Source organism: Xenopus tropicalis, chromosome 1 (assembly GCF_000004195.4).
Source record: "Xenopus tropicalis strain Nigerian chromosome 1, UCB_Xtro_10.0, whole genome shotgun sequence".
NCBI lineage: Eukaryota > Metazoa > Chordata > Amphibia > Anura > Pipidae > Xenopus > Xenopus tropicalis.
The window spans coordinates 143,174,436-143,186,843 of record NC_030677.2 but is presented as its reverse complement, the minus strand read 5'-3'; the positions used below and the strand labels follow the sequence as shown (position 1 = coordinate 143,186,843).

Genomic DNA, 12,408 nt, shown 5'->3' with positions numbered 1-12,408 from the left:
TGGCAATAAATAAATAAATAAAGTTCTGTCTGAGAGACAAGTGGGAAATCAAGGGAAGTGCAAGGTGGCCATAAACAAGCCAAAAATATTGCAGACAGTTGTTTTGCAATTATTGGCTGATTTTTGGGCAGATGTCAGTCTGCAAGGCCCTCCCGATATATCTTTTGAGCAATTTTTTAAATTCTGTTGGGCTTGGACTGTGTCGATATGTTGAATTTTCATAAACAGGATGATGATTTACAATTAGATAAAGAAGTAAAAACATTGTCTATTTTGAATAGTCTGCTCCAGGAAAACGAGACATCACAAGCTGCCTATCCAGAGGAATCTATGAAATTTAAGAAAAAATCAGATTTTACTCCCAGTTATGGAATCAGTCAGCATGTTTCTGTGTTTAAAGACATGGTCTCTGAGGCCTTAACAAATCTGCAGCCAAAATATCATCCAGATAATCTCACTAAATTAGAGAGAGAAGCCTTAAGAGACATCAGATCGTGGGAGGATGTACAGATTAAGCCTTCAGACAAGGGAGGAAATATTGTTATCTGGGCAAATGAATTATATATTTTAGAAGCCAAACGACAATTGCACTCACAAACATATAAGAGACTTTTTTCGAATCCGAGTGATATCTATATGAACAATTACAACCGTATAATAGAAGAGGCTTCTAAAGATTTGCTTATTTCTAATCAAGAGAAAACCTTCTTAATGGCAAATTCCCCCAGAATTGCCACCTTTTATTTATTGCCTAAGATACATAAAAATAGCCAGAAACCTCCAGGTCGACCTATCGTGTCGGGGAACGGCAATTTGACTGAGAATGCGAGTAAATTTATAGATCAACAATTAAGGAGATATGTAACTGCATTACCATCATATGTTAAAGACACTACCGAAGTTTTGGCCAAATTGGAGGGAATTCATGTTGTCAAAGACACATGGCTGGTGACTCTGGACGTTGAGACACTATACACCTCAATTAGACATCAGGATGGTATAGAGGCAGTTAAATATTTTCTGGATACAGACAGTACAATAGATAAAGATAAGGGGCATTTCCTAATAAAACTATTAAATTTCATCTTACAGCATAACTATTTTATTTTCAATAATAGCTTCTACCTACAGGTACAGGGAACAGCGATGGGCACGGCCTGTGCCCCTACATACGCTAACCTGTTCCTGGGTAAATGGGAACATGACCATGTATTCTCTGATGATCTGAATTTCTTTACAAGTTATATTCCCCTGTGGATTCGTTACATCGATGATATTTTTCTTTTGTGGGAAGGACCTTTAAACTTACTAGATGATTTCTTTGAAATCATCAATAGCAACTCTTTAAATATAAAATTAACAAAAACTGTGTCACAAAAATCAGTTGCGTTTTTAGATCTTAATATAGCAATAGATGATCATTTAAATATTATGACAGATCTTTATAGAAAAGACACAGCTACAAATACAATTTTACACTATCAAAGTTTCCATAAAGAGACAGTAAAAAAATCTTTACCAATTGGGGAATTTTTACGCCTTAGACGAAATTGTATGACCTACGAAACTTTCTCCGTACGAGCAAAACAACTGAAAGAGAGATTAAAAAGCAGGGGATACCCGAGTAAAATATTAAAACAAGCTTATCATAGGGCAGCTACCACAGACCGACATCAGTTATTAAAAACTAACTGTGTAGAAACAACCAATGACCATCAAATAAGATTTGTGACTACATTCGGACCCCAAACACCGGAACTACAAAGAATTGTTCAATCTCTCTGGCCTATTGCACGTCAAGATCCAGTATTGAAAAAAATCTTACCTGAAAAAATATCTTTTTGCTTTAGAAGGTGTCAAAACTTGAGAGATCAACTAACTAGAAGTCATTTTCAGAACAAAAAGAGGCAACCCCCAATTAAAGGCACATATAAGTGCGGGAATTGTATTTCATGCAATCTGGTAAAAACCCAAAACAAATTCAAAGATCGTTTTGAACATGTACACTACATTAACGACTATATAAACTGTAAGACTACGAACGTAATCTATTGCTTAGAGTGCCCCTGCAATAAAAGATATGTAGGGATGACAACACAGTCTCTAAATAAGAGAATACAGAAACATGTCAGCACTATTAATAACGCAGAAACTGATTTGACCAACAATAAGACTTTAAGTACAGTAGCCAGTCATTTTCTGAAGTTTCACAAAGCAAATCCCAGACAACTAAAATTTTGGGCTATTGAACATGCCACTTTAGGGATACGTGGGGGCAATATCACTGAACATCTGCTCAAAAAAGAAAGTAAATGGATTTATCTGTTGAACTCTCTTTCTCCGGAAGGTTTAAATGAGAATATTGACTTTAGCACATTTCTACGAACCTAATTAGTTATTTAGTATTTAAGCACTGTCAACATTCACAACACTATGAATGCCTCAGCATAGTATATTATCTACAGCTGATGTAGCTTATATTATATAATTTATTTTTATCACAGTGTTCACTTGTAGCACTTCATCCATCACCCTATTTTTCTATCACTGTCACTAATATAGCACTGTAGATCAGCGTTTTTGATTTCCAGCCATCACATGCCACTTTTCCATAATATATTAATAATTACTATTCAGTGTCAACATACTTCTAGATAGTAACTTTGAGTTTAATCGGATTAAAATAAATGCTTCACTTCCTATCACTTAAACTAAATCATGTTCACTATTAATTTAAGTCAATATATATGAGGTAAACTATAAACCAAATTTCCATTATGAGTAGAGATAAAAGGAGAATGTTATCCAATTATAATTGGAGTATGAGACATTATATGATCACTCACACAAATATACATAATACAGACATCACTCTGGCTTTGAGAATAAAAAAAGAACGAATATCACATTGTATTAAAAGAATAACAATATTACTACAAATACGAACAAATGATTAAGCAATAAAAAACAAAAATATGATTAATAACCATTGATGTTTATTGAATATCACAGGGTCTTTACATATATAAATAAATTAGGTACACAAAGAATTTATTCAATGAACCGGTGCAACGATGAGGCAATGCATTCCAGCCCTAAGGGGCCGTGCTAGTATAAATTAATGAGTTTAAAAAAAGTATGAGTAATCTGATTGGCTGTAATAGGTTTAAAACCACCTCTATGGAAATGACCGAAATTTCGCCTTGACAAAGCTCTTTTGCGAAACGCGCGTCGGCGTTTGAACCTGTTGTTTGTTAGAATCTCGTGCCGAGGTAAAACTGTTATGGTTGTAGGCACGAGAGCGATCAGGGACATGTAATGTTGAAAGCACCAATTTATGGTTGCTAGGGACAGATAAGGCACCACTGTTTGACTAATGCTTTGCTCAGCATTAGCATATAAATAGATATGTGCTGGATTTAGCGGCACATGGCTTTATGCTGTCTGTGCGATTTCAAGGTGGGCTCCAAAGTAAGCCCAATTGCCGAAGGTAATTTGAGGACCTGTTTTAGAGTTGGTGGAATTGCGGGAAGTTAGGCATTTCATTATATCTCCTCCGATTAAGGTTCTCCTATAGCGTCTGATGTGAAGTACTCGCCCGCCCCTTCGTGCGATTTCAATAAGTAAATGCACTGTTGTATGTAACTGCCGGCAATCTTGTGAAACAATCCCGGTTGGGGATTGAATGTGTGTAAAAAAAGCAGAGACGTTTTACGTAAATGCAAGGTATCCTAACACTAATTCTGGTAAGGGGAGGTGTGGGGAGCACCTCTGCGGTTGAAAAATTGTAAGTACCGATTTATAGCTTGGCCAATCCGCTGTGTTACTTAATTAGAAACTGATGGGGACCTGCCATTGTCTTTATATTTCCTTTATATGAAGCTCCAGTGGCAGGAGTAAGGGCTAACAGACGTGTTTTTGACTTAATTATCACGATCGGCGCCTCTAATACATTCAGCCTGATTAATGGCTAAGACTATACTTATACTTCAGCTGATAGGACAGACTGTTAATATATTCTTTGTCCGTAGTACTTACCTGCAGTATACCTAGTAGAGAAACCTACGCTAGCTGTTACTAACCGCACCCGATTTCAACTCGGGCGTTTGTTGTCTAGACGCTACAACCAAAAAGATTTTTCTCGGCAACGCGTACTAAACACAGCTAGGGATTTTGTGTATCAAGCCTGACCCCTTGTGGAGAAACAGATGCAAGTGCAGGCTCTTTGAGCAGCTTGCTGAGTAGCAAAATCCTGACAGAACAAATTGTTACTTTGTTTCAGTCCCTGTAAATCGGCTCTTAAGTAGCTTGTATAGTGGCGAAGTTCAGATACAATAAATTGCCACTTACTTTTCGGTCCCTGTAATACGTGAACCTGATACTGTTGCTAAAATTTGTAACGGTATCAAATCGAAATACATTACTGATTTAGTGATCTAAGTTTAACAAGCACAGTGTCGTTTTTGATCTTAATCTTCCCTATCTTTCCTTGTATGTGTTTTTATCCTAATTTTTTAAAGTAAGTTTAATAAAAAATAAGTAAATTTTAAATATACCATAGGTGTGCCAGTATCTTTTTCATGTGTCTATAACACAATATATTATATTAGTATATCATTACACTGTGCACCCAACACATAAATACTGTAGTGCGAGGTTTCTACTATTTAGCATACACGATATGTTGAATCGATGACAGGTCTCTAGGCCTGTTATATGATCCGATCATTAGTTCCCAGGCCATGTTAACCTAGCTAGGGTTTATTAATAATAATTAAACAATAAGTTGCACTACATAAGTTGTCAGAATTAGAAATACATAATTGATGATTGTTATTAATAACAGTCATTGATGAAACCTGCAGATACATATTAGCCAACATATCTTGACATGTTTTTCTGTTCTTCTTCAGAACACTCGAGACGCTGAGAGTGGTAATTGGAGCACGCAAGCTTTCTAAGCTAGGTTCGGAAACCCAGATTCGAAAGATCAAAAAGACGATACTTCATGAAAAGTACATGGGAGAAGGAAAACATTCTTATGACATTGCTTTGCTTCTACTGGATGAGCCCATCAAATTTAATGACTACACCCAGCGGGGCTGTTTACCTTCTGCTTCCCTAAATGTGGCACAGAAGACCAACTGCTTCGTAGCAGAATGGGGTGTTCTCAGTGAAAAAGGTAAGTGTCAATTTTTGCCTTATCATTAGTGCATGGTTACATACTTATTATTGAATTACAGTTACGAATGCCCCAATCATTTTTGGATTCAGCCCCTCAAATATGTCTGAAACTGAGCCTAATGTGACCTTTAATTTATATATTGAAATTTGAGTGCAATTAGCTTTACACAATAGATTTCACAAGGTTAACCTTTTCAATCCTTTTTTCTCCTATTTAGGTGCAGCAGTTGCAGATATCCTGCAAGAAGCAGGTGTGTTTCTCATTAATAATGAACTTTGCAACAGCAAGGAGTGGTATAATGGCAAAATATACCCATACAACCTGTGTGCTGGCCATAAGGAAGGCAAGATTGACAGCTGCCAGGTAGGAGGAATATTCAGTATACAAGCTATTGTACTTTTCCTATGCAAAAACTGTTTAAGGTTGTGTTAATTTGGCTCTTCTTTTTTCCAGGGTGACAGTGGAGGTCCCATTATGTGCAAGAGAAAGACATCTAATGATTATATTGTGGTTGGAGTGACAAGCTGGGGAACAGGCTGTGGCCGAAAGCAACGGCCTGGGATTTATATCTCTACCCAGTACTTAAGCGAATGGATTGAAAGCAAGATAACCAAGAAAGCAGAGAAAGGCCAAACTAGACCAAAGAGGTCTTTACTGAAAACAATCATATTTCCTCAACTACCCACTCAGCTACTAACAACACCGAGTCAAAAAATTAAGCTACAACCAACATATGCATTTGAGCCTAAAGTAGCCAATGAACATGTTAAAGATACAAATCCAGCTCAGCATGTCCAGATAATGCCAACAGCTGATCCTGAGCATGTGGGCTTGCACCAATATATATGGCATAGTTTGATGCAGATTTATAGACGCAGCACTGCCTACTTACGCAGCCTTCGTAATGGACGCAATGGAGGACTGAATTAACTTGGAGTTGCATTTATATCACAGTGATCTCCTGTACGAGTTATTGGACTTTAAATGCCTTTGGCACATGGCTGAAATGCTTTCACTAAAATCTACTGTGGTTTAAATAAATGGGAAATACTCTGCTGGCTCTCATAGGCAGCAAAGCAAGTGACCCCTACAAAAGAAAGCCAGAATCTGCTGTAAACAGAGTATTTTCCTCTCATATGAATAAGAGACAACTGAAGGGAGGGAAGGGTGGTTTGTCCTCAGTAGGTCTCTGTGAGAGCATTGTCGCAGTCAAACTACTTTGTGTGCCATAGGCCTATGGACTTGTGAAATAACTGTTGAACAGTCTGGACAAGGGATGTTTATTATTGCATATCCCTTTTCCGAGGAACGTAACATCATGTACCTGATTATTATTTTAATAAAGTTATTGAAGTTATTTTCAATGATTTTCATATTGGCTGTGATTTGTTATTGGGTAACCATCTCTCTTTTTTGTGTATTGGAGGCCCTGGGAATCATTATAAATTAACAGTCCTGACGTTTTTTAGGTCTAGTGTAAATAACTAGTGATGAGCAAATCTGTCCCATTTCGCTTTGCTGAAAAATTAGCAAATCTTTCAATAGATTCACGAAATGGTGAAAATGCGTCTCAAACAAAATTGTTGCGTTTTAAAAAAAATTACGTGCGCAACAATTCTTTTGACGAGCGAGACAATTCTTCTTGATATGCAACAATTCTTTTAATGCGCGAGACCATTCTTTTTGACGCTCGTTTCGCAAAAAAAATCTGCCAATGTCAAAGTGTGGAAATTCATCGCAAATCCATGCATGGCAAATTTCTTTCGTCCGTCACTATAAATAACATTCATTTGCCATCTGCAGTGAGAGAAAGACCATAACAGTTGGCTGTACCTATAACAGCTTACAAGTTCCCTTTGTATGGTGATCAAAGTTTATTCAGGGGAACTTCACCCAGACAATGTTTGCTTAATACATAATATTTTGTTCTAAGCAACTTTCCAATATACTTTAATTAAACATTTTCAATGGTTATATTCATATGTGTTACTGTAATTGCAATTGAAAGCTGTACAGGTATAGGATCTGTTATCAGGAAACCCGTTATTCAGAAAGCTGAATCGTTTTTGAAAATGATTTCTTTTTTCTCTGTAATAATAAGACAGTACCTTGTACTTGCACTTACATATGTAAAGTGGCATAAAACATTAAATAGGTGTGTGTGTAGTAAAGAGCTTTTTGGTATTACTTTTAGTTTTTCAAAGCTTAGACTCTTATAGTTCAGTTGGTAATAACATTTGTCAGCTAATAACAAAGACCTGACTTCTAGGCAGGGCTTTCCCATACTATAAATCTACTAATGTCTAAGAGAGACAGTGTACCTCTAAATTTGAGCTTTTTAACCTTACAGGCCTCTAAGACCCTATATACTGTTTTGACCACTTCCTGCCCTCACTGCTCTAGTCTGTCTATAGCTGTCAACACCGTTACAGGCACTGTATGTAATTTTAGCAGCAACTACTTAATACATCATTATCAAAAGTTCTATTCAGTGGTATATTCACTATTCATCCTAAATCAATCCTCATGTTTGTCCATTTAATTAAAACAATGCTTTCTGTGGAAACAATGGTTGCAAACTTTCTAGAAATAATGAGTTTTAAAACCTCAGGTTATCCTTCTTGGATTTGTTAGTGAATCAATGTCACCAAATCACAAAGGGACAATTAGTTCTGTGAAACTTCTTAGCAATAAATGTTCTCCTAACAGAAAAATCAGGTGTGCCTATGTGCTCTTAAAGAAATTAAAAGCAGCAAATACTTTTTAGGGGTTTAAAATGAGCTCTACCTCAGTTCAGTACATGTGTCTGAGTGCAAATCAACTGGGAAGAATTGGCTGTGTTTCATTCTGTGTTCCCCTAGATTCACTGCAGGCGCCCTAAATATAGTCTTTTTAATTTATTTAACATTGGTTGTGGCTGTGTGACCTGTGTATCCACCATTATTTCTACCTAAAAAAACATACCTCTGCCGTATCTAGTAGAATTAAGTCTAAAACAACTGGACTTTTCTGAGTTTTTCTTGAAAACATTTCACCACTCATCCGAGTGGCTTCTTCAGTTCAAATGACTGGTAGGGAATTCCCCGGTATTTAAACTCTTGATGGTAGTAGAGTCACAGACATCCAATCACAATGGTTCCATTGAACTTGTTCAGTTAGGTGTTAGCTGAAACTGACAGGTGTAAGAAGGTATGATCCAATCACAATGGTACCAAGATTCTCATTGATGAAGGTTTCGTACCGAACAATTGTAAACAGCGGCAGAACCTTTCCGAATTTTTCATGCAAGCACGAAAAAAACGGCGAAAATACGCTTGGAGCGTTTGAATGAACGCTCCGAGCATTCGTGTCTTAATAAATCTCCTCCCTTGTCATGTTGTATAGAAACGCATACAGGTGCAGATGGATAGCTGATTTACTTCAGCTACACTTTTATATCTCACCAACAATTTCTTAGATTCTATATTCCTCCCTTTTCTGTGTTATTGTTGTACATACACACTGCATGTACTCTTTTTTTAGTTTTCCATATATAATATTTTATGGATGATAAACTTACTGCCAGGCAATGAGGCAGATACAGAAAGGGACAGCAAAGTAACATGCTAACAAGCAACATGGGTTGCCGATTCAAGCTGAGCTCCCCGCTGTGACCTTACTGTTCCCCACTTCCATGTCTGGCAGCCTGTATTTATAGGTACCTGCCTTCCCTATGCACTTCATGACATCAGAGATGGGGTGGCTTGGGTGTGGGTCTATAAACAGAGCTGGATTGCCAGGTCAGGTTGGGAGTGGGTGAGTTAGGGTTTGGTGCTGGTCAACTTTTTATCGACCCAAACATCACCAGTAGCTTGGCTACTTGGATTCAGAAAGTACTGTGATTCAATTCAGTTTGACAAGGGCATTTTCATTCAACATAGTCATTTAATTCTATTTGTTAAAGCAGCAATAAACCCCTACACATGATTTGATTAGAAATGCTTCCACTTACAGTCCTAACTTACTTTCTCAGCTTAGAGGCACAGTAGCCCTACAGCTGTGAAGATCCATTGTTCCTTCATATTTCTCTTATGCTACAAAGATTTAGGCCAAGCTCAGCTAGTATTTGCATTGATTTACACCAGGGGTCTCAAACTCGTGGCCCGCGGGCCATTTGCGGCCCTCGGTACAGTATTTTGTGACCCGCACCAAAGCCTTCTCAAAAGCAATGAATGGATCGTGATTTCTATTGCGATTCAAGGGATAATGCAAGGCACGGCGGGCGGGAGCTGAACGTCTTCCCATAATAACTGTTATGATGGCATAACGTCATTTCCGCAATCAGCAGCTCCCGCCCGCCGTGCCTTGCATTATCCCTTGAAAGCCAATTTTTTGTGAAATCCCTTATGTGGCCCAGCCTCAACCTGACTTTGCCTCCTGCGGCCCCCAGGTAAATTGAGTTTGAGCCCCCTGATTTACACTGATAATTTACATTGATAATTGGGTGCACAAGACCTGTTGTCTTTATCTGTATGAATTTTTGTAGTCACACTTTCATTGCAAAATTGTTTAAGTGCTTAGCATGACTTTCCCTTTTTTCCATCTTTAAGTCTGTTATTCAAACCATTGTTTGGTTGCAAGAGTAAATTGGACTCTAACAACCATAAAGCTGCAAATATTCCAAACTGGCATGCTGCTAAAAAAAGCTAAATAATAAAAAAACACACACAAAAAAAGAACAATTGCAAATTATCTCAGAATATCTATTTCTACAGCCTACCAAAAGTTATTTATAATTTAAATGTGCACTGCCCCTTTATACACTGGTTTAAATTTACTAAAATCATCAGTTCACTTACCCTTACCAATGCTCTAGCCACCAATCGTATCTTTTCCTTCACTGTGTGGTTGTTTGGGTAATTGCACTTGTGCAATTTCACACTTATATTACTAAATGGGCCTTTTTGTGTCTCAGCAAGTCTGAAAACTGTGAACTGACTGCAGGTGCTTGGCATTGTAGCTCAACAATGGCTGATAAAGCCCCAAAATGGGCATTCCTATTGAAACCTTAGCATATGTTAGGAGGCATACCATATAAAGTGTAATGCGGCATTGTTATTTTTGTTATTTCCATATGTAGTAAATATGGTTTCTTAAATGTTATTCAATTTTAATGTGCACTTTGGCCTTTTTATACAGTACTCCAATTTGTGCCAAAACCCAAGAACAGCTGTAAATTAATGCCCAAAATGGAATGATCTTATATTCTTTATTGATTTCTGAAAATATATTTTTGAAGCTACAACTTTAATCTGCTTTTTAGTTTCCAAAGTGCCCTCTGTACCTCTTTATTCCTCAAGGCATAGATGAAAGGATTAAGTAGTGGTGTTAAAATAGTATACAACATTGATAGGATCTGGTTGAGACTGGAGGCATTTGCAGTAGTTGGACGCACATATACAAAGATCATTGTACTATAATATATTGTAACAACAGTCAAATGAGAAGCAAAGGTTGCACTTGCCCTTCCCCTACCTGATTGTGTAGATATACCTAGCACAGTAGAGAGTATCTTTAAATATGATAGTAATGTGATTAGGCAGGATCCCACCAATGTAAATGATGCCAGTAGGAAAATGAGGGTCTCTGTGTGCCGAATATCTGTGCATGACAACCTAAGAATTGGGGAGATGTCGCAGAATAAATGCTGTATATGATTAGAGCCACAGAATTTTAGTGATGAAATAAGAAGGACAGAGGACATGGTGAATATAAAACCAAATGACCAGCAACATCCAACTGATCTGCTACAGAACTGGGAGGTCATCAGAGAGTGATAATGCAAAGGCTTGCAAAGGGCAAGATATCTATCATAAGCCATGACGGCTAGAAGGAAGCATTCGGTTGAGCCCAGGGATCCAAAAAAATACAATTGGGTAAGGCAAGCAGCAAATGAAATTGTAACGTCCCCTGAAACAGAATAGTGGATCATTTTAGGAACAGTCACAGAAATATAACAGATTTCCAGTGCAGCAAGGTGACTGAGAAAGAAGTACATTGGGGTGCAAAGAGATTTTTCGACCCTGCAGACAATGATAATTATCAGGTTTCCACTCAATGTTAACACATATATAACACTAAAGGATACAGAGAAAGACATTTGTCCAACGGGAGATCCCCAAAGCTGTAGAAGGGTGAAGAAAGTAACCTGGGAATTATTTATATTTTGCATTTCCATTAAATTGTGTTGTACCTTTGAGAGAGAGTAGAAGAAAAATAATGTTTTTTACTATATGTATATATATATATATATATATATATATATATATATATATATGTATTAGGGCTTAATATGTATTTGTGTTTGGATTCACAGATATAAATATTAGATTTCCATTTCATAGTATTGGATAAGCAAATATCAAGTTTCAGCTGCAGATGCATAGATAAATAAGAAACCACACACATACACCAAGAAAATGGAAAAATAAAAGTAATTCCATCTATCTTACCTAATGTCTGGATATTTGAGAACCATTCTTTAGTGGCCAGTCTAGTTTAGCATAGTAAACTGAGATTGTTCTAAGCATGACAATTTATCTCTTATTTGTAAATATTTCCAAATTTATTGATATGTCAAATTTAATTATGTTTGTATAGGCATTAATAGGCTCCATATAATCCTGCTTACTTGTGGCCAATCAGTGCTAAGAATGAATATAGCAGGACAGTTTTAACAATGTTGGCTGCATCAGTAATGTAGGGACCCATAGGGTTAATCTGCTCCTATGGCTTTAAACCCTACCAATTCCTGATTTCTGCTGTTACTGGGCAAAGACCCATGTATCAGTTTAAAGTTATGCACTTATACCTATTGGTTATTTGGGTTGACCCCACCCCTTGCAATCCAATATAGTGTTTAGCAGGAGGGTGTGGCTTCCTCTTTGGCTGCCTCTGTGTCTCAAAAACAGGTCACTGAGCCTGGGATCAGAAATAGGCCCCAGTAAAGCAATTTGCCCCAGAGTTAACATCCACTCTGGTGAAGTCGGGGACAGGGCCCCGTGAATGAGGATTAGTCAGAATAGCAGAACTGTAAGAGCACTCTCTAGAAGAGTGAGATAGCTAGAACTAGATAGCAAGGGCAGTACAGGTCCCAAACAGAAGGACAGCTGGAAGTACCCTTCCATCCAGCAATGTTGCCTTAGCTTAGGGCCACGGGTAAGTGACAGGATACAGGTTAGTGC

At 37.5% G+C, this 12,408-nt stretch overlaps 1 protein-coding gene across 1 annotated transcript; it reads right to left on the bottom strand.

Annotated features, from left to right (window-relative positions):
- Nucleotides 1-10,463: 10,463 nt before the first annotated feature.
- Nucleotides 10,464-11,324, bottom strand: LOC100486213 (olfactory receptor 6B1-like). Its single transcript, XM_004911377.3, has one exon. The coding sequence runs from the start codon at nucleotides 11,322-11,324 to the stop codon at nucleotides 10,464-10,466; it is 861 nt and encodes a 286-aa protein (XP_004911434.3).
- Nucleotides 11,325-12,408: the final 1,084 nt, after the last annotated feature.

What these genes read in the sequence shown, in the direction of transcription:
- LOC100486213 (XM_004911377.3), bottom strand. Translation starts at nt 11,324, where the DNA reads ATGTCTTTCTCTGTATCCTTTAGTGTTATATATGTGTTAACATTGAGT.